The sequence below is a fragment of the Phaseolus vulgaris genome, chromosome 4, assembly GCF_000499845.2.
Source record: "Phaseolus vulgaris cultivar G19833 chromosome 4, P. vulgaris v2.0, whole genome shotgun sequence".
NCBI classification, from domain to species: domain Eukaryota; kingdom Viridiplantae; phylum Streptophyta; class Magnoliopsida; order Fabales; family Fabaceae; genus Phaseolus; species Phaseolus vulgaris.
The window spans coordinates 13,698,328-13,723,269 of NC_023756.2; the positions used below are offsets into that span (position 1 = coordinate 13,698,328).

At 39.0% G+C, this 24,942-nt stretch overlaps 2 protein-coding genes across 2 annotated transcripts; both read right to left on the minus strand.

Annotated features, from left to right (window-relative positions):
- Nucleotides 1–1,442: 1,442 nt before the first annotated feature.
- LOC137837326 (apyrase 2-like) lies at nucleotides 1,443–16,234 on the minus strand. Its single transcript, XM_068646305.1, has 9 exons — nucleotides 15,458–16,234; nucleotides 11,103–11,231; nucleotides 10,974–11,030; nucleotides 10,776–10,868; nucleotides 2,802–3,007; nucleotides 2,550–2,641; nucleotides 2,255–2,472; nucleotides 1,966–2,155; nucleotides 1,443–1,820 (listed from the first exon to the last, which is right to left on the minus strand). The coding sequence occupies exons 1-9, from the start codon at nucleotides 16,217–16,219 to the stop codon at nucleotides 1,705–1,707; spliced, it is 1,863 nt and encodes a 620-aa protein (XP_068502406.1). The 5' UTR covers nucleotides 16,220–16,234; the 3' UTR covers nucleotides 1,443–1,704.
- A 4,200-nt stretch (nucleotides 16,235–20,434) lies between these two features.
- Nucleotides 20,435–22,462, minus strand: LOC137838319 (uncharacterized). Its single transcript, XM_068647567.1, has 3 exons — nucleotides 21,995–22,462; nucleotides 20,987–21,895; nucleotides 20,435–20,896 (listed from the first exon to the last, which is right to left on the minus strand). Exons 1-3 carry the CDS (start codon nucleotides 22,460–22,462, stop codon nucleotides 20,435–20,437), a joined length of 1,839 nt encoding a protein of 612 aa, XP_068503668.1.
- Between the last annotated feature and the right edge of the window lie 2,480 nt (nucleotides 22,463–24,942).

A 24,942-nucleotide genomic window follows, 5' to 3' on the forward strand; every position in this document is an offset into this window, starting at 1 on the left:
ACCAGGCAGTGTAGAGAGGTCGGACATCGGTGACTCGAACAACAGAGCTGAGCCACGATAGGTGGATCCCAGACCACACACCAGTTATCAGTTAGGGAGAAGCCTAGGTCACGAGAGTCCATGCGTGTGGTGTGGATGACGCGTTCAGGCGTAACACAAGTAAAGAATCACTGGAAGAGATACGACCTGTAAAGGCCACGTTCCAGGGGTGAAGCTGCACGCATGGCACATGAGCAGCTAGGGCGCTCCCAGGATGGGTGACCCCAGAGATCAGGTGCACGAGGTGGCATCCAGGTGGTCATCCTGTCAGAGGTCACACTCTAGTTAAGGAGCCATACGCGCTAGGTTGCCCTAAAAGTAGGTAATAGCGACTGTAGGGCACACCCTCAGAAAACCTAATTCGGGTAGCGGAAACAGTGGAAACCCTAAACTATATAAAGGGTAGTAATAGACCTAACAAGGTACGCTATTCATTTGTGCAGCTTCACACACACAGATTACACAAGAGCTTTTTATAGCTTACTTTGGTGTTTCCTAGCCCTACACTGACTTGAGCGTCGGAGTGCAAACGACCTCTAGGGCGCCCTTTGTCTTTGTGATTTCAGGTGTTACATCGAGAGAAAGGCACGAACGAAGACACAGAGAATCGGGTGCGAGAGTATCGTGAGACGTACGAGGGCAATCGAGTCAACCGGCAAGAACATATAGGGTTTTTTATTTCTTTAAAGGAATAGGGTCTTGCTTGTGATATAGATCATTATTGTAGGGTTCAAGAGTGATTGTATTGTGAATCTTGTTCGTAAAGATTCTTTGCTATAATGTTCTCTCAACTGGTGTGGCTGGAAAATTGGATGTAGCCTTTGAGAAAGAGTGAACAAGTATAAAAATTTATGTGTGATTCTCTTTTTTATCTCTTTATATTTTTGTAATAAGATTTTAAGTGTTTCTTGTGTGTTAAAAAATTCAACTAGTTAATTGTGTGATCTTGCAAAAATTAACTAATTAGATGTATTTACACTGTTAGATGCCACTATTGGATAAATTATAGTTCTTTTTAATAATGTGTTAACTAAACGTAGTAGATATAAATAACTTATCATCATTAAAATAATAATTTTACTATTTCATCAATTAAAATATTTCTTTTATCTATCATATTCATTAAATCACTCACAAACTTTCTTTTATCTTCTTTCACTTTTCACTTTTTTTTTATCCAAACAATCTTCCTTTTCCCTTATTTCCATCATTTTTCGAATTCACTCTTTTTTAAAACAAAAGAAGCATTAGGGCTCTTATATTCTCTCTAGTTTACTCTTTTATTTCTTGAAGTGTCTCCACTTTTTAAGTTAAACTTTTATAGCAACCTAAATAAGACCCAATAAATACGCTTTTCCAAGAGCATGTGAAGTCTGGTCAAGAAATAAGAAACAGCGGCGGAATGAATAAAAAATGAATGCTACCACCATCACCTTTTTTTCATCTCTAAAACATCTCCAGAAGACTAAAAAAATAGATGAACAAAAATGAATTGAATCTGTCTAGTTACAACTGAAAAATAATGAAGCTATCTTCTACTTATTCTTGAAATGTAGCTGATAAAGCCATTTCTGATCATCATGAACTGAGGCAGCTTCACCTCAAAAAACTTGTGACAACTCATCTCGCGAGATTTCGGGTGAGTAAATAATTATTATACTCGTGTCAGTATGTAGATGATACAGCTTCTATGGCGCTGCCTAAGGGCCATGCAGCTTCAACAAGAGCATCGTGGTATTTAACTTTCTTCACTAACGTGATCTGTTGCCATGGATCTAGGCCTGCCAAAACAAGAATCCAGTCAGTGCAGGAAGATAACAATATTCTCAAGATTTTGCAGAAAGATTGACCAAAAGAAAACGAAAAAGATTTCGCAGAAACCATAATTATCATGAATAATTGTTCCAACACCTTTACAAAACCTACCGAATCCATCAACAAGCAATGCATACTGGTATAAGAGATCCATGCATAAATATGGACGGTTCCCTTCCTCAACACGTGGATAAAAGGATTTGACATCTTCAATCTTTGTTCGACAAGCTTGCTTAGATGCAGCCTCGAAATCCACCGGACGAACCTTCACAACGGGTGACTTTGGGTCGGCAAAACCAGCCTATGAATAAATAAAATTATTAGCATGGCAAAGTTGCATTAAATGAAGGGATTAATATCAGTATTTGGTCCAAGGGTGAAAAAAGTAATGAATATATACCTCAGCTGCTCGGTCAAAGAAAAATGAGGCAACAAAAAGATTTTTCTGTCCATCACCCCCACCACCATTCCATATCCCAGCAAAAGTGCACTTCATATGTGCACATTTTGACTGGTTAACCTTGAAAGCATTAAGAGCTATGTTTTTGCATTCATTCAAGCTTGCACCAGAAGGATAGGATGAAGCCTTAAACGACTTTCCTCCATAATTGTAAGATCCTGAGGATGTTATAAATAGAACTTATTATTGGCATAAAAATAGAACCAAACATACAGAAAACCGAGATAATATTCACCGTTAAAGCCATCTAAGATGCAAGGGTTTCCAAAATCATCTGAAAACTTTAAAATCTTCGCACGAGCTGCTAGCAAACCATAGCCCAAGTAACTGAAAGCAAAATGCTAAAACCTATTGACCATGAAGATGGAATTGTATTACGGAATATCTATCTATCTGAAAATCATGGTAAAGACTACAGAGGTGGGCACTGCCAGATCCCGTAAAATATAACATCTCAAAATGGCATGTCATGAGCAAGGAGGAAAACCTGTGAACATAGAGGTAATATTTCCTTCCCCTAAGGAACATCTCCTTGACATATGGGTCCTCTCCAACTGATACATTTGGAGCCTCGGCAGCATTTGTTTCTGAGATGGCATATGCCATCTGAACAGATCCACCTCCAAGATCAACTACCCCAACTGTCTCTGAATAATCTCTTCCTAAATTTCCCAGTAGATAGTTGATAGTCACCTAAATAAAACAAAATGCATGACTAATAAAATACTGTAGAGGAGTGTACACAACATCTTAACTTAATTTCCATTCTGCTTACACTTGATCTTAAAAAATTTAGTCACTTTTGAACCATGCAAATGTTTTCTAGCAGTGTATAATTTAAGTTGCTATGAAATGGAATCTAAGCAGATATCAAATACCAAGAACTTGAAATAACAGGTTAGAACTCAAGCTTTCCAGGATCCCAAAATTAGCATTCATCAAGTAATCTATATTGTATTTCCAACATGTCTGCTATATCCAATCATTGCTCCCATAACTCTTCAAATAAAGAAAAAAACTATTAATAAAAAATTGTATTAAGCAGTTGACAGCCAATGTTGAACTTTGTCAAATCTTTACGATACAGATAGATGATGTGATGTGATTATGCATATGTTGGGTCATTATACAAGAATAACATGTATGGTGTATAGTTTCAATTGCAAGGCCACTTCATTGGCCTCCCAATGTAGTTTAAAATAAGCAAGGATTTGCCCATCTTTGTGAACATGCATGGCAAAGAAGCTAGTTTATGATATTGATTCATTTAGAGCTTAGAAATTAGAATTAGCATTTACAGGAAAATGAATGGAAATAGATAGCACCATGATTAGGAGGAAAATTAACTTTTAGTGCTTAAAAGAATATGTAGGAGAAAAGGCTAGGGAATCGGATACTATGTTTTAAGCTTTGGTACAAAAGCAAAGTAAGATCCAGAAATGTTATCTTATAAAGCATTTGATTATAATATAAAGTGCATGCATAAAAGAAAAGAAGCCACTTATTACGAAGAATTCAAGGAACATTAGTCCTGGCAATAAATGCATCACAAACTAAGGCAGAATCACATTAACCAGAGAGACCCATCTTTTTAGCTTCTTTAGTGGCATATATAACTCCATAAAAATAGCAATCAAAGCATTCTAAATATCAAGGAAAGCAGAGAAACCACGAAAAATACCACCACAAGCAGAAAGACCAGGAGAACCCCTAGCAGCACCATCAGAGGTGCGATAGCTAGGGCTTCTTAGCTGTTGAACGTTGTTGCCTTCGTTGGGCAAGCGGATTGGTTTTGTGCGTGGGTGCAAGCATTGTGCATCACGTGGCTACTTCCAAGAGATGCAGTGGTGTGTGCGGTTTGAAGATTGAAGAAATTATACGTTGTACTGCTACATTGTCTACATGGAGGTTCTTGATCTTGCATTGGTACGTGAAGTGGGTCTTCATGGAGGGCAAGTGCTGCGATAGTGCGTTGGGGGGAGTTGTTGGTGCAGGTTTGCAGGTTTCTTGCACGCTAACGGGGCAGGGCTCTCCAAAGAGGCTCATCGTTAGAATGCAAGGGGTCTCGTGGCCAAATCTAGGAGGGTGAGTGCGGGTGCAGTCTTGTTGCATTTGTCTACGTGGAGGGCCCAAGGTGTGCAATGTCGACGTGTGGAGCGGGGCAGGAAGCACCTTTTGGTGCACTGTAAAGGTGCAATTCTCCTTGGTGGCTCTTGGCGTTGGACGTTTCCAAGTGTGGGAGTCTTGGAAGTTCAAGAATGGCAGAGGCCTTTGCAGGTTTCTTGATACCTTGGGGTTGTTTGAAAGAGCAAGAAGTGGTTTCAATTAAAAAGTCATATGCTTCACAAGCGCAAAGGAAAACCTTTGGCCAGACCTTGGGCAATACCTGACATTTGATTGTCCCAATTGTCTACACCTTGTTTCAAGGGAGACATAGTTGTTGTTCGGGTTCAGGAGGAAAATTACTTGTCGGGTCTTAAAGACTGCAAGAATCACCTACATGGGAGAACTTTTTAACTAAGGGTGATCATACCCTCGCACACCTTGAATTGACCAAAAACTTGCAGCTTGTGTGGAAAGTTCTCGGACCATGGAAAGTTATATCCTTTGGTAAGGGTTTCTATGAGTTCGAGTTTTCATCTTTAGAGGACATGAGGAGGGTTCTAGGGGTTGGTTCATGACAGTTATCTCTTGGCTTGTTGAGGTCGTTTGTCTGGACAAAAGATTTTGTCTCATCTACTATGAAAAACACTAAAACCCAGGCCTAGGTTCAAATTTACAATTTGCTTCTAGAATATTGGAAACCGAGGGCTATATTTTCTATTACTAGAGGAATTGGTACCTCTTTAGCTTTCGATGAGCATACTATGTGTTGCATAATTAGGAGATAATTATTCCGTAATTAAGTGCAGATTTCATTATCTATTTATTAGGACATATTTGATATCTTTTAGTGATTTGATTTGTATAATTTTAATTACCTATTATTTTTTACTTTCATTACCTATTATTTCTTTTCTTAATTAGTGTAAACAGTCTATAAATTGAGTCTGTAATCACATTTGTAAACACATCTCAGAAATACATTTCATCTATTTATTTCAACTTGGTATCAAAGCTCCTGACCTGGGAGACTTTGCTTCTGCAATCTTTTTTTTTAGCAGCCTTTATTGTTGCAATTATTTTTATTTTTCTAGGTAGTCTTCATTGCTGCAACTTTTTTTTTCGCCGTTGACCACCACTCTGTGTCGTTGACTGCCACTACCACCATTGGCCGCCAACCACCGTCGTTGACTGTCGCTGCCGAAAAAAAAATTCCGGCGATTTTTTTTCCAACCAGGACCACCACTAGTTTTTTTCCAATCTGCAAAGCCCAATCTGTTTTGTCTTATTGCTGTCAACTCTTACCGATATCGGCTAAAAATACAACCCCTCTTAGCTCTAATGATCTGCAGGTGTTACAAAGCAACTATCGTCTTGATGGAAGCAACTACCTATAATGGGCCCAGTTGGTTCGTGCTACCCTCAAGGGAAGGAAGAAATTGAATCACCTATGTCGGAAACCCTTCGGCCAATAACGATTCTAAATATGAAGATTGGGACGATGGAGACTCTCTTATCATGACCTGGTTATGGAATTCTATGACACCAAAGATTAGCCGAAATTGTATGTTCTTCTCCACTACTAAGGAGATTTGGGAAAATCTTTGTCAGACGTGCTCTATGAAGAAGGATACTGCAGCATGTTACGAGATAGAAAACAAGATCTTCAACATCAACCAAGGGAGCCTTTCAGTAACAAACTACTATGGTATGTTGAATGGTTAATGGATTGAGTTAGATCAATATCAAAATGTGAAAATGAAGTGCACAAATGACTCTATCACACTAGCACAATTCCTTGAAAGGGTACGAATATTTACATTTATTTCTAGATTGAACTCTGAATTTAATCTAATTCGGATTCAGATTTTGGGTAAGGAAAACCTCCCTTCTCTCTCATAGTTTTTCACATTGTACTAGGGGAAGAAACTCGGAGGTAAGTAATGTTGGATGGGGGCAACTCCGTTGATAGTTCAGCTCTAGTTGTTGGCAACTCTGTTAATAGTTCAACTCTGGCTACTAGCAAGGGCCCTATAAGAGGTCTATTCCCTTCATTTGAAAAGCCTCCCAGAAAGGCTAATCGTGATGATCGCTGGTGCAGCTATTGTAAGAAGAGCAGTCATACTAAGGAAAGGTGCTTCAAACTTCTTGGAAAGGAGAAGGTTTTGGAACGTACTGGAGGATTTCATTCTTAGGGAAAATGATACAGACCCTGCACCAGCATCATTACCAGAATACTAAGGACAAATATTTTGGGAAACAATATCAACAAAGGCAACAAGAACTTGTCCTGGTCGAACAACAACTTCAATTGTCCGAACCAGAGGTAAGAACTCATACCCATGAGACTCTTGAGGACACCTTAAATCTTGTTTTTGAACCTAACCTAGATGATTTACCTAATGCCTTGAGAAAAGAAAGAAGATCTTGTGTCAAATATCCTATATCCCAATTTGTGTCTACAGAAAAATTTTCCATGCAGCACCAGAGTTTTCTTTCAGCTATTGATTCTATCAGAATCCCTACATCAGTACAAGAAGCCTTAAAAGATGAGAACTATATTCGAGCCATGAATGAAGAAATGAATGCATTAGAAAGGAATGAGACTTGGTAGATTGAAGAGATAGCAAAAGATAAGAAGGCAATGGGTTGTAGATGGATTTATACACATTTAAGTATTAGTTTGATGGATTTATACCAAAATTTTTTAATATGAAATTAAACTCCTACGAGTATACGAGTCGAGTCTACGGAGCTCGCATGAGTCTACGTAGACTCGCGAGTTTGACAACCTTGTGTTTTAGCATTGCAGAGGTATATGGAGCTATGATTGTTGTACTGGACCAGAGCGCTTAGAGCTCAGTGCTTGCTGGTCGAAGCTCAGCATCTGCATCACACAGGTCAGCTCGGCTTTTGGGCCAAGTTGATGGGCCATGTGATTGGGCCCCAGATACGTGTTAACACTTTTTTGTATACTTAACGTAACCCTTCGTGCGCAAGGCCTAGGCGGTCAACAAGGGACAGTAATGGACCTAGGGATGATTATATTTTGGATTTTTATAGAAACTTTTGTGCTGATTCTAATCCTAATGCTCACACTACTGGTAATACCGAAGATTTTATTGGTACTTATATTTCTGCCATGGTTTCCTCTAAGGAGAATATTATGTTGATTAAATATCCTGATTATTTGGAAATCAAAACTGTTGTTTTAAATCTTAATGGTAATAGTATTCCTGGTCCTAATGGTTTTTGTGGTGTTTTCTGTCATTCTTACTAGGAGATTATTACGAAAGATGTTTGCAAAGTTGTTTAGCAAATTTTTAAACAAAATTGGATTCTTCCATGAGATGAATAGTAATGTGGTCTCCCTCATTCCCAAGATTCAAGGTGTTGATTCCATTAAAGATTTCAAACCTATTGTTGTCAACTTCAAATTTAAGATCATTTTTAAAATACTGGTAGATGGCTTGCTATGGTGACTTCAAGAATCATTTCTCCTAATCAAAATGGGTTTGTGTAGGGCAAACAGATTCATGATTGTATTGGTATTGCTTATGGGGCTATTACATGTTTTCTAAAAAGGTTAGAGGAGGTAATGTGGCTTATAAAGTTGATATTCATAAAACATTTAACATTCTGAATAGGAATTTCTAATTGTTGGTTTTGAAACATTTGTCAGTTGGATTAATACAATTCTTCTATCAGCTATGTTTTCTATTAGAATAAATGGAAGTTCTATTAGGATAAATGGAAGTTCTGTTGGTTGTTTTCCTTGTAGTAAAGGTGTGAGACAAGGTGATCATTTATCTCCCTTGCTTTTTTGTCTTGCGGAGTATATATAAGCTTGTGAATGATAAGAGGATTTTGCATATGGCTAGTCCTACAGGTTACATCACTCCTTATCACATTTTATATGTTGATGATATATTTGTTTTTTTGTAGCGACGGATAATAAGTCTCTTCAAAATTTAAGTATTTTTCTTCAAAAATGTTAATTTTTCTAGCCAATATGTTAACAATTCTAAAAGTAGTTTCATCACCATGGATAATTCTGCAAGATGCATTATAAAAATTCAAAGACATCTTTCTTGCAGTCATGGTCTTTTACTTTTTCACTATTTAAGGGTGCCTATTTTTCTTGATTCTCCCAAGCTCAGATTTCTTCAACCTTCGGTTGATAAAGTCAAACTGAAGCTTGCATCTTGGAAAGGGAAATCTCTTGCTTATAGTTTTAATGAGTATAAATGACCTGCTTCTCTTCTTAAGCAAATGGAGCAGTGAAGCAGAAATTTTATTTGGACTAGTGATATTATGAAGAAAGGCATATCTATGGTTAATTGGGCTAAGATCTGTTCTCTTTTTGAGAATGGAGGATTGAAGATTAATAACCTACTGTACGAAAATAATGCTTACCTTCTCAAGCTTACTTGGAACTTTGCTTATAGTAATAAGCCTTGGTCTCTTCTCCTGAAAGTCAAAGTTCTTAAATCTAACTACCAACTCAGATTGACTTATAGATCATTGGGATTAAATAGTTTTATGACATTATTCTTGAACAAACCTCTTGGATTGTAGGTACATGTACTGATATTAATTTCTAGAATGATAAATGACGTTCTTCTACTTGTTTATCAAACATTGCAGGGATATCTGATGGTTCTAGAACCTTGGTGACTACAGTTTTGCAAGTCTGGAATGGTAGTGATTGGATTATTCCCTTGACTTTGCAATAAGTAAATCATTTTTTTGAACATATCATGATTAGGCAGGAACATGATACTCCCAATTGGATTCTGGAAGACTCTAGTCATTTCACTCTAAAATATGGTAGAAAGTTTTTCTTGGATCCAGGAGTTCCTTGTGGTTGGGGTAAGATCATTTGGTCTCAATATATTCCTCCTTCCAAAACTCTAGTACTTTAGAAAGTTTATCATGGGTGGCTTCCTACGGATCAACACATTCAGCATAGAGGTTTGCATATATGTTCTATGTGTATTCTTTGTGAAAAGCAGGAAGAATCTATTCAACACTTATTTTTTGAATATCCTAATGCTTTGTATATTTGGAGTTGGTTCAGCAAATTTTTCTTAATTCTCATTTCTCTAATGTGGATGATCTCCTTTCTTTTCTTAAAAGTGATGGTAGTCCTTTGGTTAATTTGATTAAACTTGTTGTGATTACTGTGGGAAATCAGGTTTAAGATTTCTCACATTTTTCGTGAAGGCAATGCATGTGCTGACAAACTTGCTAACTTATGGTTTATTCATAGAGAACAATTTCATTTGTATAATAGGTTTCCATCTAGTTTATTCTTAAAATTCTTTATTAATGGGTATAGATTATCTAAGTATCGTTTTTCTTAGGTTTTTTATATGTGAGTTTTGGCCTAGTTCCCCATATTTGCTTATATTTCCTTTCTTTCTTTCTTTTTTCTTTTTTAATAATATTTTTTTCATGTTGTAGTAGTTGATTGTTGATACTTGAGATGTCATCCTAGCTGAGATATCAAGTTTCATAGTGATGTTTACCACTAAGAAAAGTATCAATGCTTTCGACTGTTAACAATCCAACAGAGTCATATGTCTCTTGTGTAAAGTGCAGGTACATCTCTGGACTCAATTAATAGTATATATATAACAAACCAATAAAAATAAATTTAGCATTTCTAGTTAACTTGTCTCAATCATACCTTCGTATCATCACTCCATTACTGATATAATAGTCAGAGCACATTCGTCCCACTGCTTATACAGTTCACACCCAAACTCATTTGTACACTATAATAACCCCTAAATCAAGTATACTAAATAAGGGACAATATTAACTATGGATATGTTTGGACAGGATTCTCCATAAGTTTTTCCAGGAGGGAAAAGATGAAATACATTTTTCTATAAACTAAATTTAGCTTATACACAAATTCTCCATAAGTACTGATTGTATGTCTAACTGCCACATCACTAATGGCCAAATCAGTGATTAAATCCAACTCTCCATAAATTAAAGGGCAATGTCACATTACAACAACGGAGCATTATCCAACTAGATTGAAATTTAAATTTTTACAAACCTTAGAGTTACATTGTCAATGACTTAAGCATTTATGCTAATTTAGGAATTTCCCCCACCTTTCATCGTATAGACTACAGATTTCTCTTTTTAATATATCTGTCAGTGACTATAAATGGTTTTTATAGTGACTGGTTACTACATATTTTCAGAGATTAAAGTGCTCTTTAGAGCAAATGTATTGTAACTATCAATACGATGTCACTAAAGCATGTAATTTGCATATTCTCCTCTAGTCCAAATTTGTTCAGCAGTTAGAAACATTGACTAAGTTTATATAGCATACCCATTGAAAAGCACCTTCTTGTGTTCCATCCAGCACTGCTACCGAATCAGACTCAGATTTTAGAGTGCTTCTTTGCTTAAGCAAATCCCGAACCTTATATTCACAAATAGTGGAAGCAACATAAGTTTAAAAGATTGAGTATGCTACTACATCCTAATAATATCAAACATGAGACAAGATGCAGCAAGCAACGTTTACCGCTTGCAAAATCCTGTCAGAGGCATCCCCTTCCAAAGCCCTCAACCCTGCAGTTGCCTGCATTAGCATATAAAAAGTTTCAGATACCCCAAACGAATCTGAATAAAAATAAAATATAACAACACACACCCCAACTCTGACAGGCGTCTTTGGCCGAAACTCCCGGGGAATTACACTCTCAGCTTTATCCAATAGAGTAATCAAAGATTCAGCTGCCTGTTCAGGATTCTGTGCATAAGCACTCAAACCAGGTTTGATCTGCAACATCATAAAAAGGTTACCACCACACCAAGGTTTTAAAAAAGGTTCGTGATCGTGTTTTTATCACAACACCAAGGTTTTTCGGAGTGTTTGCAACTACATTGGGCCTCTTTTGGTTGAAATTTAAGAATATATTTCTTTTGGAATTTAAAATCTTGACATCAATTTTTAAAAATTCAAGGAAATGTTGTAGTAGATACATTCATATTATATTTGTCAAAAAAAACAATTGTTATAAGTAAAACTAAACAAAAGGTTATAATTACAAACTAAATATCAAAACTAAAACATATTGAAAATAATAAATAACAAAACAATAAGCATGTTTTATAATAAGACTAAATTGGTCGTGTTAGGCCAGGTTTCGGGCTTAACATACATAACTTATCACTTTACTCATAGGAGATTGAATCAATTTGGGTTGGGCTGGGTTGTAAAAAAACTCAACACAATCTCTTTAGGATGGATTACGTTGTTAAGTTATCCAACCCAACCCAATAAGGATCCCTATAGGAAAGGTAGTGAAGTGTAATATAAGTTGCCTAACACTTAAGAGATAAAATATAAGTAGCTAGCTTATAGTAAAATATGATTTTAGTCCCTCTAAAATTCTTCAGTATTAGTCCCTTTAAAATTTTATTCATTTTTAGTTCTTCTAACTTTTAAACGTATCATTTTTAGTCCTCCAAGTGGTTGTTTAGATAGCAATTTATAAAAGAATACAAAGTGAATTAAGATAATGCTTTTAGAGTTAAAAGTGGGGCGTTTCAAGAGTAGAGAAAGCAAAATCATATTTTAGAGAAACTAAAACTGAACTTTTAAGTTTTCAGAGAAACCAAAATCATATTTTATCCATAATTTATTTTATGGGTCTATTTGAAATTGTTTATTATGAGAGAAAAATAAGAAAATAATTAAATAAATTTTTCCATAAGTTAAAATTAGCTTATACCAAATTAAAAATAAGGATTTAGCGAAAGTTTATGAAAGATTTTGTACAAATTAACTTATGCATGAACTAATTTTACTTCACAAAGAAACTTAATTAATTTTTGCTTCTTTATTTTCTCTCCTAAAAGTATTTATGTAGAAATTTGTCTAAACAAACCTAAATCAAATCAATATTTGTATGTTTGGACTAAAATATGTTTTTCTATTGTGAAAGTTGTTGAGATTAAAGATCCAAGCAAAACTTTAAGTGATTTGATTTGATGCTCTCAACGATTTCATGAGAAATTTGTCTAAACAAACCTAAATCAAATCAATATTTGTATGTTTGGACTAAAATATGTTTTTCTATTGTGAAAGTTGTTGAGATTAAAGATCCAAGCAAAACTTGGACTAAAAGTATTTATGGAGAAATTTGTCTAAATAAACCTAAATCAAATCAATATTTGTATGTTTGGACTAAAATATGTTTTTCTATTGTGAAAGTTGTTGAGATTAAAGATCCAAGCAAAACTTGGACTAAAAGTATTTATGGAGAAATTTGTCTAAACAAACCTAAATCAAATCAATATTTGTATGTTTGGACTAAAATATGTTTTTCTATTGTGAGAGTTGTTGAGATTAAAGATCCAAGCAAAACTTTAAGTGATTTGATTTGATGCTCTCAACGATTTCATGATTGAAGTGATGAAGCGTTGATCTTGGAGTTGAAATTGTTAGAGTTGTAATTTTTGTGGTTTTAGAGTTGTAATTAAGTTTACATCTTTGATATCGGTTAAAATTGATGAATTGGTTTATAGAAGTGTTAAGAGCCCTTATTATAATGCTTAGTTTTGTTTTAGTTTATTAAAAAGAGTTTTAGTCAACTAAAATGTTATTAAACTTGCTATTTTTGCAATTTAGAACATCTTAGTCAACTAATTTCTCAAATTAATCAACTCAAATCACTTTAGCAATTTAATGAGAAGTTGACTATGTTTTAGTCTATTAAACCAAACATTTAATCAACTAAAATCATTAAGTGATTTTGACTAAAATCTTATTTTAGCCGGAAAACAAGTCGTGCAACTTCATTTGTCTCTGTTTTAGCTTACTAAAATGAGTTTTAGTTGGCTAAAACTACCTGATCTACAAAGTTATAGTTCCTACTCTTCTTAAATATGAAATAACTCAAAATCTAATCAATAAATACGAACACCTGAAACTTTGAAAAATAATGAGTAAGATTTTTGCATTTTGGAAAACACTTTCTTGGAGATCATAGATGAATCACCTTACTTTGAAGATCACCATTCTTTTTTTTTTTCTTGGTTTGAGTTGAAATTTTTTCAGGTGATCTTGTTGCATAATCTTTTCCATATTTTGAGCTGTATTGTTCTTAATTAGGGTGGTCAAGAGAGTTTGGTTGTAATAGAGTTTCACAAGTGGTGTCGTAGATGTTGTAGGATTCAAGATCTTTTGTTGTTGTATATTTTATTGTTTTCTTGATAAATTCTCATAAATCTTGAAAACTCTAAACCCTAAACCCAAATTTAGTACATTGGCTTAATCAAGTGATTAAGCAATAGGATATAGATCTCTTCAAAGGGTGAACCAATTCTCGTGTTTTTCTTTCTTGTCTCATACAACTCTTAATTTCATTGATTTTCTATTATATGCTTTCTAATTGATTTAATATGAGATTTTATCAAGAATTGATTGATTCAAAGATTGATATTTATTCATTTGCAAAAAAAATGAGATTTGTAAAAAGTTTAATTCCTTCTCTTGAACTCAACCTAATGCTAACAAAACCCTTGAGAAAATTTCTAAAAAACATGAGTTAAAAACTAGAGTGATTACTCTTTTTTTCTATCTCATTTTCACTTCATTTATTTGACTGTTTCTTCCTGCACCTCCATAGGTTCTTCTGTCACTCCATACACAACATAAAAATACCTTTTTATCCTTGTTGTGCCACCTCCAAAGATTAGCTTCCGGATTATGTGATCTGGACACGCATTTGAAAAAAGACTTTCGGATTATGTAATCTAAAAGTTATCTAAAAGTTAAAAAAGACTTTCAGATTACATAATCCAAAAACTAATCATGCATCAGAAAAAAGGTTTCCAAATTATGTAATCCAGAAGCTAATTACGAATTTAAAAAAAGACTTCTGGATTACGTAATCCGAAATATTATATAGAGGTATTTTTGGAAATATGAAAATTTATGGAGTGAGAGAAGAATATATGGAGTTGCAGGAAGAAAAAACCCATTTCTTTGTTATCTCTTCTACCACTCGAAATCTACCCCAAATGTAAAAAGTTTTTACATTTATGTTAAGGAGTGGACTTTAAATGAGGTGAGGTTTGCACTCACTTATATGCTATGAAAGACTCCTCGTGCGTGGAGATATATGTTATGGGTGATCCGATAACGGTCCGATAGCGGGTGGACTGATAAACCCAACAAATACTCTCTAGGATAGGCTCGAAATTGCTCTGATATCATGTTAAGAAGTGGACTTTAAACCTGGCTCAATGAGATGAGGTTTGCACCCAATTATATATTATGAAAGACTCTAATCTCTAGTTAATGTGGGATCTCAAATAATTTAAAATGGATAAGTGAATTTTAGCTTATATAACAAGTTCCATTTATTTTAACTTTTATCTTTACAACCAGTTTATGTCACATTTCCCTTCTTTATTAACCGAGCATGCAAAATTTAAGGAAGAGATTATAATAAATCATCAATTTCATCCACAAAAAGTATTATTATCTCTCCTATGTAGTCTCTAAAATAAATAAATTATATAAGTAAACCTTCAAGCATAAAAAATTATTTTATGCAGTCCTTGAAGTATTAAAAAATAACTGTAACTTAGCCTATTTATAAATACATTAATGTAAGACAAAATGGGTGGCTATTCATTACAAATAGGAAAATGGTATTTTTACACCTCTTACTTCACCACTACACTTCACTAAATATAATATTTTAATATTTTTATTTTTTTAATTTTAAAATTATTTTAACATTTTTAATTTTGACTATATTTTTATTTAAAGATATTTTTTTATTTTTTAAATTTTTATTATTATAAATATTAATATTTTATTATAAATGTAAAGCCAAAGAAGATATCAAAATATCATCACTTAATTTTTTTCATTAATAACTACTAACGAGATAGGTAGTGCAATACTTATGAATTAAATTATTGATTTACTCTTACTAAATTAGAGTAAATAATTTTGAAGTAAAACGCAAATCCACGATTTTCACTCACCTGAACGAAAAGCTCGAGGTCATTCCCGACGGGAACGAGATCCAAGTTCTGGTCGAAACGGAAGACGTGGACACGGCTGCCGGAGCTTCCAGCGTCGAAGATGACGGCGAAGGCGGTTTTCCGATCGGGGGCGACCTTGCGGTGCGTGAGGGCGTAGTCTTCGATGGACTCATTGGAGGAGGCGGAAGGCATGGCGTAGAGCACGAGCGTGACGAGGAGGAGCGGAACCGCCACCATGAGGAACGCTCCCCGGAAGTGGTAGATCTTGTCTACTATCGACTCCGGCGGCGGCGACCGCCCGGAGCGCTTGATCATTTTCGTTGTTTCGAGCTCCAGCTCGGCGTCGAGGAGTTCGGCGGAGGACGAGGAGCGGAAGCGGATCTGGGAGGCGGAGGGCGAGGGCGAGGGCGGCTTCAACAGCACGTGGAGCGACTCCAGTGCTGGATTCGAATCGGATTTGAAGGATGAGAGGCTCTGGGAAACGACAGCGTTTGGGGAATGGGGAATGCGGGTGGGTGTGAGTGGGGATGAAGAGGGAAATGATTGATGGTATGGGAATGAAATGGGAGAAGAAAAGGGAAGAGATGAAAGAAAGTGACAGTGTCTGTGTGTGTGTGTGTTCGATTTGGGAGGGGGAGTGGTGGAGAGTGTGTCAGTGCGCGTGTTTTGTCTGGGAGCGGTGTTTTCGCGAGAATGTGTTTTCGTTGTAACGGTATTTTGTGTGTGAAAGGGAAATGGAAGTAGAATTACTACCAACTGCATCCGAGTTCAACTCACAATGGAATTCTGTAAAAACCTTAATTTATTTTCTTCTATTTATATAATTTATTTTATTTCATCACGTATTATTAATTTTTCAAAAAAATTGCTTATATTTTTAAATTAGCATAATTTTTGTCACTTCGGAATTGGAACAAGTGACGTTATAGTATGACATAAAGGATTAAATTAACATTCTGATTTAAAAATTTAAAGACTTAATTATAATTTTAAATAATATAGAGACTAAATTAAATATATTATATAAATGTAAGACCGAAACAAATAAATTAAAAATGCATGGACTAAAAACTTAATAAATTATATAGTGTTCCTGTCGGTTGACTCGAAATTCGTGCGCCTACGTCACTCTTACATTCAGAGTCATTGTGTTCGTCTGTGCCTTTCCTGTGTGAACACCTAAAACACAAAGACAATGGACGTCTTATCGGCCGTTTGCACTTCGACACTCAAGTCAGTACTAGGACTAGGAAACACCGAAAACTGTATAATCTTGCTACTGTGTGTGTTTACGGCGCAAGAGAATCCTCCCTCGCCAAGTTCGTTAACTTATTATTTATAGAATGAAACTAGGGTTTCCTGTTTACCTGATATGGGCCTTTCTGGTGGGCGGGCCCAACACTGTTGTTACCTTACTCTCAGGATAACCTAGCGCATGGGGTCCCTTAACTGGAGTGCAACCTCTGACGGAATGACCACCTGGATGCCTCCTCGTGCACCTGATCTCTAGAGTCACCCACCTCTGGGAGTGCCCTAACTATTCACGTGTCATGCATGCAGCTTACCCCTGGATCGCGACCCTCATGAGTCATATCTTTCCAGTGGCTCTACACTTTGTGTTACGCCTAAACGCGTCATCCACTCTACCCGCATGGGCACTCGTGATCTAGGCTTCTCCCTTACTGATAACTGGGGCGTGATTTGGGATCCACTTCTCGTGGCCCATCTCTACTATTTGGGTTTCCGATGTCCGACCTCTCCACACTGCCTAGTGACAAGTCGGTACATCCCGATGACTGATGTCTAACCGCTCTTGACTCTTTGGCGCACGTGCTTTGCTAGGTACTGGCCCACGCTGCTCGTAGGACCCGCTTACGTGACACCAACATTACCAGTGGTTAGTCAACGCCCGAGGACCAGTCGGTACACAAGCCCCCCAGCCTCGAGCTGTAACTTCGTTCAGCGAAGAGGCTAAGTCCTTGCCATGGGTGACCTACGTGGCTCTGTGCGACAGGACGTAAATACGGTCCAAAGTGACGTCTTTCTGGGTCTGTCTTATCTGTGCACACGTGTCTTAATCAACGGCTAAGGCTTAACGTCGCTTACGCTTCCCGTTTATTTTTAAACCTCCTTGAAAACACGCGCGTCAAATCGCTTGTTACATCATTCTTCGAAACTCTTCGACCGTTTCGCCTTCTTCCTCAAGCATTCGCGCGCTCCCTTCACGTATTTCTTCCTTCTCTCGCTAACGATCACAGGTATGAACCCTGATTCACACCTGTTTACTGGTTCTGGATAACTGCCTATGTTGCTTAATCTTTGTATCGATCACTTTCTGTTTTTGGGTTTCCTTTTGATTCAAGAAACCCTAAACTCTGGGATGGTTGTTTCCTGTTACTGTAACGTTGCGTTTGCATTTTCCTTCCGCACATTTGCATGGTTTATCTCCATATCTCTTGAACTTTGTATGCAGGCATGGTTCTGAGTGAGGAAAAACGAGCGAGGCTAACTGACATTCTCGCCCGTCTTCATGGGGTTTCCAGAGACATAGAAACCTCTCGCCAACGTGCACGTGCTGCCGCCATCGTCGTGCCTTCGCCCGCACCTTTCGGCCCTGAAGCTGCTCTCGCTGCCGTCCAATCGTCTCCCTCCCCACTCCCTTGTAAGGGCAAAGCAGTGGTGATCGAGTCGGACGAGGATTCTTTAAAGGGGCCAACTTGCAAAAGGCCTAAACCTATGCCGGTGATGATTTCACGTTCTTCTTCTACCGATCGCTCTGTTTCGCCATGGAGTCGCGCGACTGGTGTTCCCCTGCCCCCTGACCTTGGAGTTGGCCCTTCTACTCCTCCCATCCCTGAACTGCCCCTTGCCCTTCAACATTTTATCAAGGGCTTTCAGCAAGGGGTGATTGTGGATCTGGATGAAGCTGCTGCCAGAGAGAGACTGGACTTCAACTTTGGGGCACTTCTTGCTCAGTTCCATGCTTTGCTGTCCAAGGCTGAATCAGGGGGCTCTTCGCTGGCTCGCTCATTTGCTACCCGCGAGGCTACTCTGAGAGAGGAGTTCGTTCATTTCTCAAAGTTACTCCATGCCAAGCGCCAAGAGGTTACTACGCTGGAGGCGAGAGTTCTGTCCTTGCGGGTTCAGGTCTTCAAGCTGGAAAAGGCCGAGGAGGAGTCTAAGACCAAGATTGTGGGGCTTGAACAAAGGTCCACCAGTCTTGAGGCGCAGCTGGATCGGGTGAAGGCCGAATTCCATCAACAAGCCAAAAGGTTTGAAGAGGCTGAAACTGACCTGACGGGAGATGTTCTTGACGCATACGACTGGGGATTTAAGGATGCTCTTGCTTAAGTTGTCTATGTGTATCCTGGAATGGATACTACAGTCTTCTCCACATCAAACCGGGTTGAAGACGGGAAGATCGTTCCCGGGGTTTCTCCTTGATTCGTATTTGGTTGATGTATAAACTCTGCTATCTGTCTGCAACCTTTACTTTCCTGAACTCATATATACTTTATTTCTATATGTCGAACTACTTTTGATTCTCGTAACTGTTTCATCATGGTGCCTGGCGCCAAGACATTTCTTTTAGTGTTGTTGCATGTTCCCTTCATCTCGAGTAGGGGCTTTTAACTGTGAACTGGGTCGTTCCTCCTTAACGCTTTTCGAAAGGGAAACAAACTCTCGACTGACCTCAACTTCGCTCAAAGGCGCGGAGGATTTATCTGGCGAATTACTTCATTTTACCTTGGCACTTTCACTCACGAGGGGAGGTGCTCTCTCACGAACCTACCTCTTTGCTCACAAGGCTTCTAGCGCAAGGAAAATTAATTCTTAACTGACCTCAGCTTCGCTCAAGGGCGAGGAGGATTTAGCTTATAACTATTAACTGACCTCAGCTTCGCTCGAGGGCGAGAAGGATTTAACTGATTACTATTAACTGACCTCAGCTTCGCTCGAGGACGAGGAGGATTTAACTGATAAATATTACGTTTAACCTTAGCGCTTTCACTCGAGAGGGGAGGTGTTCTCTACGATCCTACCTCTTCGCCCACGAGGCTTCTAACGCAAGAAAAACAAATGCTTAACTGACCTCAGCTTCGCTCGAGGGCGAGGAGGATTTATCTGATTACAATTACGTTTAACCTTGGCGCTTTCACTCGAGAAGGGAGGTGTTCTCTCACGAACTTGCCTCTCCGCTCACGAGACTTCTAACGCAAGGAAACACAAATACTTAACTGACCTCAGCTTCGCTCGAGGGCGAGGAGGATTTATCTAGCGAACTATTTCGTTCAACATTGGCACTTTCACTCGAGAGGGGAGGTGTTCTCTCACGAACCTACCTCTCCGCTCACAAGACCTCTAACGCAAGGAAAACAAGTCCTTAACTGACCTCAGCTTCGCTCGAGGGCGATGAGGATTTATCTGCCGAACTATTTTGTTCAACCTTGGTGCTTTCACTCGAGAGGGGAGGTGTTCTCTCACGAACCTACCTCTCCGTTCACAAGACCTCTAATGCAAGGAAAACGAGTTCTTTAACTGAATTTTACATAACTCGAGAAAATATTTCAATCGTAATTATCTGGGGACCTTATTAAAAAACCCTGGTAAGGGAAAAAGAGTGTCCTCTATTACCATGTACAATATTCTTGCTTAACTGAAGTAAGACTTGAAGTCAGCTGCATTCCATATGCAAGGAACCGAGCCCTGCTTCAACGCCTTAAGCCTACGTGCTTCGTCTCAAAGATCTTTGTTCTCCTGAGGGAATTTGTCCACACGGGAGAGACCGGGTGTGGAACTAACGGGGCTGCATTCCTTGGTACCTAGTGTTTCTCCTCGGGCCCTTAGCTTACTCTGCTTCCCCTGTGTGTAAGACCTTGAAACTGACCCTGTCTTTGTTCGGGGGTTGAACCGATCACCTGGTCGATCATCACTAGTTACCCCAGTTCTGGACTCTATAGTCTTCTCAACCGGGGTTCACGCCATCTGACCGGGGATGTTGCTTCGGTTGGGGATTCTCTCTCCAATCTCTCTATCCCTGGAGTTTCCAAACGGATTAGATTTGGTCTTGTGGGCGATTTCTTCTACGGCCTCGTCGGGTTTGGAGTGGCTGATCTTGGGCAGGGGACTTCCCTCTGTGTACGGTGGTCCATTAGTGACCATAGATACCCCTTGCCTTGCCTTGAGGCTATTCTCGTAGCATCGTTTGGCCTCCTTCTGATCTGATTTGATGGTAATCACCTTTCCTGTCAGGTTCGGTAACTTCATCTTCATGTGTCTTGTCGACGACACCGCCCCTAACCTATTCAGTGTTGGTCTACCCAACAATATGTTATAAGCAGAGTAGGCGTTGACGACAAGGTACCTGATGCTCTCCGTTCGTGACGTGGTGCCATCTATGAAGGTGGTCCTCAACTCTAAGTATCCCTGCACCTCTACCTGGTCTCATGCGAAACCGTAGAGATAACTGTCATAGGACCTTAGCATGTCGGGGGATAGTTGCAGTTTGAAATTCGCCCAGAACATTACGTTTGCCGAGCTTCCCTGATCTACTAGCACACGGTGCACCTTCGTTCCTGCGGTTATCATTGAGATTACCACCAGATCATTGTCATGGGGTACGACATCCTCTAGGTCGGCCTTGGTGAAAACCAGATCAACGTCGAAGGCGTCGTTGGTTCTTGGTGCTTCCACCGACATCACAGTCCGCACGTATCTCCTTCGCTGAGAGGCGGTACAACCTCCACCCGAGAACCCTCCTGCGATGGTGTGGACCTCACCGTGCACGGGGACTTCATGCCCCGGACCACCCCTTGTTGCCACCGTGTCCTCGGTCCCCTGTTTCTCTTGTAGATAATCTCTTAGGAGGCCGTTCTTCACCAGCTCGTCTAGCTGGTGTGCTAGCGTTAAGCAATTGGGTATGAGGTGGTTGTATGCTTGGTAGAACTCACACCAGGCGTTCTTGTTGAGCCCGAGCCTCTTGTCGGTCTTGGGATGCTCCTTCAGCCTCTCCGCTATGTTTGGGATAGCGATGAGGTCTTTCAACTCCACTATGAAGTCGTGCCTTGGCGGCACGTTATCTCTCCCACGCCCCCTCGTATTAGGCCTTTGATAGGGCTGCTGCTTCACGGGGGCCTTCATCTCTGTCGTTTCCTCGTGGACCCTTAGGGTTTGAGGACGACCTGCCGCGCGTGGCCGCGTGGGGACCACGCATGTGCGCTTCTCACTAACTTCTTCCTTTGCCGTAATATGGGCCACCACACGACGCTTTATTTCGGCAAAGGTCTTGGGGTGGTTCCGGATGAGCACCTCGCTGAAGGGTCTCGGAGCGATGCACTTCCTAAACGCGTGCACCATCATCTTTTCTTCTGTGAGGTTTAACCTCACCTCTTGCGCCCCAAAACGGTGGAGGAACTCCTTCAAAGACTCTCCTTGATACTGTTTTACATCAAAGAGGTCATAGGACACTGACGGGGGGGCTCAATTTGCGATGTATTGTGCCTTGAACAGCTTCGTGAGTTGCGGGAACGACGTTACATGGCCATCAGGAAGGCTGACGAACCATTCCATCGTCGTTCCTACCAAAGTGCTCATGAACAGCTTGCACCGCACCGCATCGGAGCCCCCAACCAGCATCATCTGTGTATGGAAAGCCGTAAGGTGGGCCTCCGGGTCTTCCACCCCGGTGAAGGTCACCTTGGGCCCTACGAGCATGGCTGGTATTACTGCATCCACGATCTCTGGCGAGAACGGTGTTGGGAACTCTCTGGGTGGAGTCACAGGCTCCTGATCTGCACCCTTACGCTCAGTCGCGCGGGTTTGCAGGTCTCTGTGCAGTTCCTTGTTCATAGCTTGCGACGCTACCAAATTAGCTTGGATGCGTTCTTGATTCACTTTTGACGCGCCCATTTCTTCCTGAAGGGCTCGCATCATCTCCATAACCTGATGCAGGGTGAGACCCTCACCCCCGTTTAGTGCAGCAGGTCCCTGCCTCGTACCTCTCATCTCTTAGGTTTTCTTGGTTCTTGCTGGTGGGACAGTGTTTTGTATCATGCCCCACGGTGGGCGCCAAATGTTCCTACCGGTTGACTAGAAACGCCTTCGTGCGCCTACGTCACTCTTACGTCCAGAGTCCTTGCGTTCACCTGTGCCTTTCCTGTGTGAACACCCGAAACACAAAGACAATGGGCGCCCTAGCGACCGTTTGCACTTCGACGCTCAAGTCAGTACTAGGGCTAGGAAACACTGAAAACTGTATAATCTTGCGACTGTGTGTGTGTTTACGGCGCAAGAGAATCCTCCCTCGCCAAGTTCGTTAACTTACTATTTATAGACTGAAACTAGGGTTTCTTGTTTACCTGAAATGGGCCTTTCTGATGGGCGGGCCCAACACTATTGTTACCTTACTCTCAGGATAACGTAGCGTGTGGGGTTCCTTAACTGGAGTGCCCTAGTTGTTCACGTGCCATGCATGCTGCTTACCCCTGGATCGCGACCCTCATGAGTCATATCTTTCCAGTGGTTCTACACTTTGTGTTATGCCTAAACGCGTCATCCACTCTACCCACATGGACACTTGTGATCTAGGCTTCTCCCTTACTGATAACTGGGATGTGATTTGGGATCCACTTCTCGTGGCCCATCTCTACTATTTGGGTTTTCGATGTCCGACCTCTCCACACTGCCTAGTGGCAAGTCGGTACATCCCGATGATTGATGTCTAACCACTCTTGACTCTTTGGCGCACGTGCTTCGCTAGGTACTGGCCTACGCTGCTCGTGGATCCGCTTACGTGACACCAACATTACCAGTGGTTAGTCAACGCAATGAGGATCGGTCGATACATATAGTTAATTGTTTATTGAAATATTCACATTGCCTTTATATTTATTGAAATAATATATGACAGAAAATAAAAGTGATTAAAAAAAATCATCATTTTTTTTATCGTTGAGAATAGTGCATCATGAGAATATACAGGATGTCATGTAACACTTCATAAATGACAAACTAATATCTGAAAAGAAACTAATATAAAATAGATAATAATTATTATCACATAATTCAAGGTGATTGACAACTTTGTGTTTATATAGTAAAATAAAATAAAATTGAGGGAGTGGCTTGGTTAAAATATTTGTCTATAATTAAGGATATAATATTGCATAAATTAGTTGTTTGGGTAACATTTTTTTATGAACAAGAAAAATAGATTTATTTTTATGTGTTCGGTTCCAGTATGTAGTGGAATATTATGAATAGTAGCTACAACACTTTGATTATCACAATACACATTCGAAGTGTGAAAGGAAACTCTAATTGCAGGGAAAAGAGTTTAAATTCATTATAGTTCATATGTTATTTGAGTTAGACCACGATATTCAGTCCTATTAATTGACCTACCAAGAGTGTATTGATTTCTATACCACCAAGATACAAGATTAGGACAAAGAAACAATGTTGTACCAAGAGTGGATCTCATATCATCCAAAACAGTTGTTTAGTCAGCTTCACAAAAAGTTTGGAGAGAAAAATTTGTTATTTATCATGTAGGTTTAACATTATTGCATAGTGTGTTTAAGATATCTAAGTATCCTCTTGACAATTAACAAATGAGAGTCAAATGGATTTTGTAGAAATTGACAAACTTTTGTTGATAGCAAAACTTTCTTGATAGCTAAGTTCTTGTGATGGTGACATAAAGGGTGCTCCAACAAAATATATGTACAAATTGGATAAGTTATAATATCAACCTTTGTTTTAGTAAGTTTACAATTAGTCATCAAATCTCGAATGTATTTGTTTTGTGATAAATGCCTAATTTTAATAATATTTCATATTAAAATATAGACATTTATGAGAATTTATTACTAACTTACATATGAAATAATTCCTAATTTATGAATTTATACATTTTTACAATTTTTATGATCTTTATTTAAATAAGAGCATTGTATTCTCATATTTGGTGTCAATTGCAGATTTCTAGGAAAGATTGGAGACTTGAATTAAATAGGAATTATTTGAGCTAAAAAAAGAAAGCTTGAAGGTCTCATAATGGAGAAAAGTGTTGAAAAAGCAAATTTTACAACAAGAGATTCTCACTCAAGCAAGATATTCTCGCTCAAGCAAGATATTCTCGCTCAAGCAAGATATTCTCGCTCAAGCAAGATATTCTCGCTCAAGCGAGAATGCTCCAGAATAGTTTTCGAAAATCGACGTCTTTCTCGCTCAAGCAAGAGAATGCGTAAGAAATATTGGGCCTTTTTATGTTCTATCGCTCAGCCCATCAACACGACACAAGAAGCGACCAAACCCTAGAAAATTAGGTTAAATAGGGGGCTAGAGGCTCAACCCTAGTGTACAGGATTGAGAGGAAAACACCATTGAGTGAATTGTAACCCAATTGGGAGAATGAAAGGTGCTAGAAGTATGCGTGGCTAACTCTATCCTTAGGGATTGGGCGTAATATGCTCGAACTCTTA